Source organism: Chiloscyllium plagiosum, unplaced genomic scaffold (assembly GCF_004010195.1).
Source record: "Chiloscyllium plagiosum isolate BGI_BamShark_2017 unplaced genomic scaffold, ASM401019v2 scaf_13709, whole genome shotgun sequence".
NCBI lineage: Eukaryota > Metazoa > Chordata > Chondrichthyes > Orectolobiformes > Hemiscylliidae > Chiloscyllium > Chiloscyllium plagiosum.
In genome coordinates, this window is record NW_025196290.1 from 4233 (window position 1) to 4737 (window position 505).

General features: G+C 54.7%; 1 protein-coding gene across 3 annotated transcripts in view; it reads right to left on the reverse strand.

Annotated features, from left to right (window-relative positions):
- LOC122545870 (tetratricopeptide repeat protein 9C-like) overlaps window positions 1-499 on the reverse strand; it is a 3779-nt gene extending 3280 nt beyond the window's left edge. The window contains exon 1 of one of the 3 annotated variants that reach the window (XM_043684762.1): window positions 491-499. Coding sequence is in view for 1 of the 3 variants with exons in the window: in XM_043684760.1 (XP_043540695.1) it covers window positions 211-297 (87 nt within the window). In the remaining 2 variants the exon portion in view is untranslated. The other 2 variants (XM_043684761.1, XM_043684760.1) reach the window with 2 other exon arrangements.
- Between the last annotated feature and the right edge of the window lie 6 nt (window positions 500-505).

Here is a 505-nt window from a genome sequence, read left to right on the forward strand (position 1 = left end):
GCCCAACCCCCCCGCCCAGTGCTCCACGCATTTCAAGCGCGGGTTGACCGTCTGTGGAAGCCATCGCGCGGTTGTTGTTTGACCATTCCCCCAGCCCCAGCCCCAGCCCCGATGCTTGTTTCGAGCGATCAGAAATGCTCCCTCCCTCAAGATTCCCAATCACTGGAGCCTTTTGTAACATTCCCTCCCCAACCCGGCCTCTAAGCCCACCCCCAGGCTGACTGTAGGATCTGAGCCATCTCCATCAGTTGAAAAGGTGGTGTTTTTAAGAGAGAGACTTTCTCGACTTTGCGACATCTCCTTGAAGGCAACACAATGGTTCGGTCAGGTGCTGTGTTTGTGTAACAGCTAACTCCCTCAGGCAGCAGCGTGTTAGTGAGCCCGATTATCTACCTTGGGTGATGTTGGGGGGGTAAACAATGGAGCCAGACACAAGGGAGAACTCCCCTGAACACATCTTTCTCCAATAACACATTCCCTCAGCACTGACCCTCTGACAGTGCCC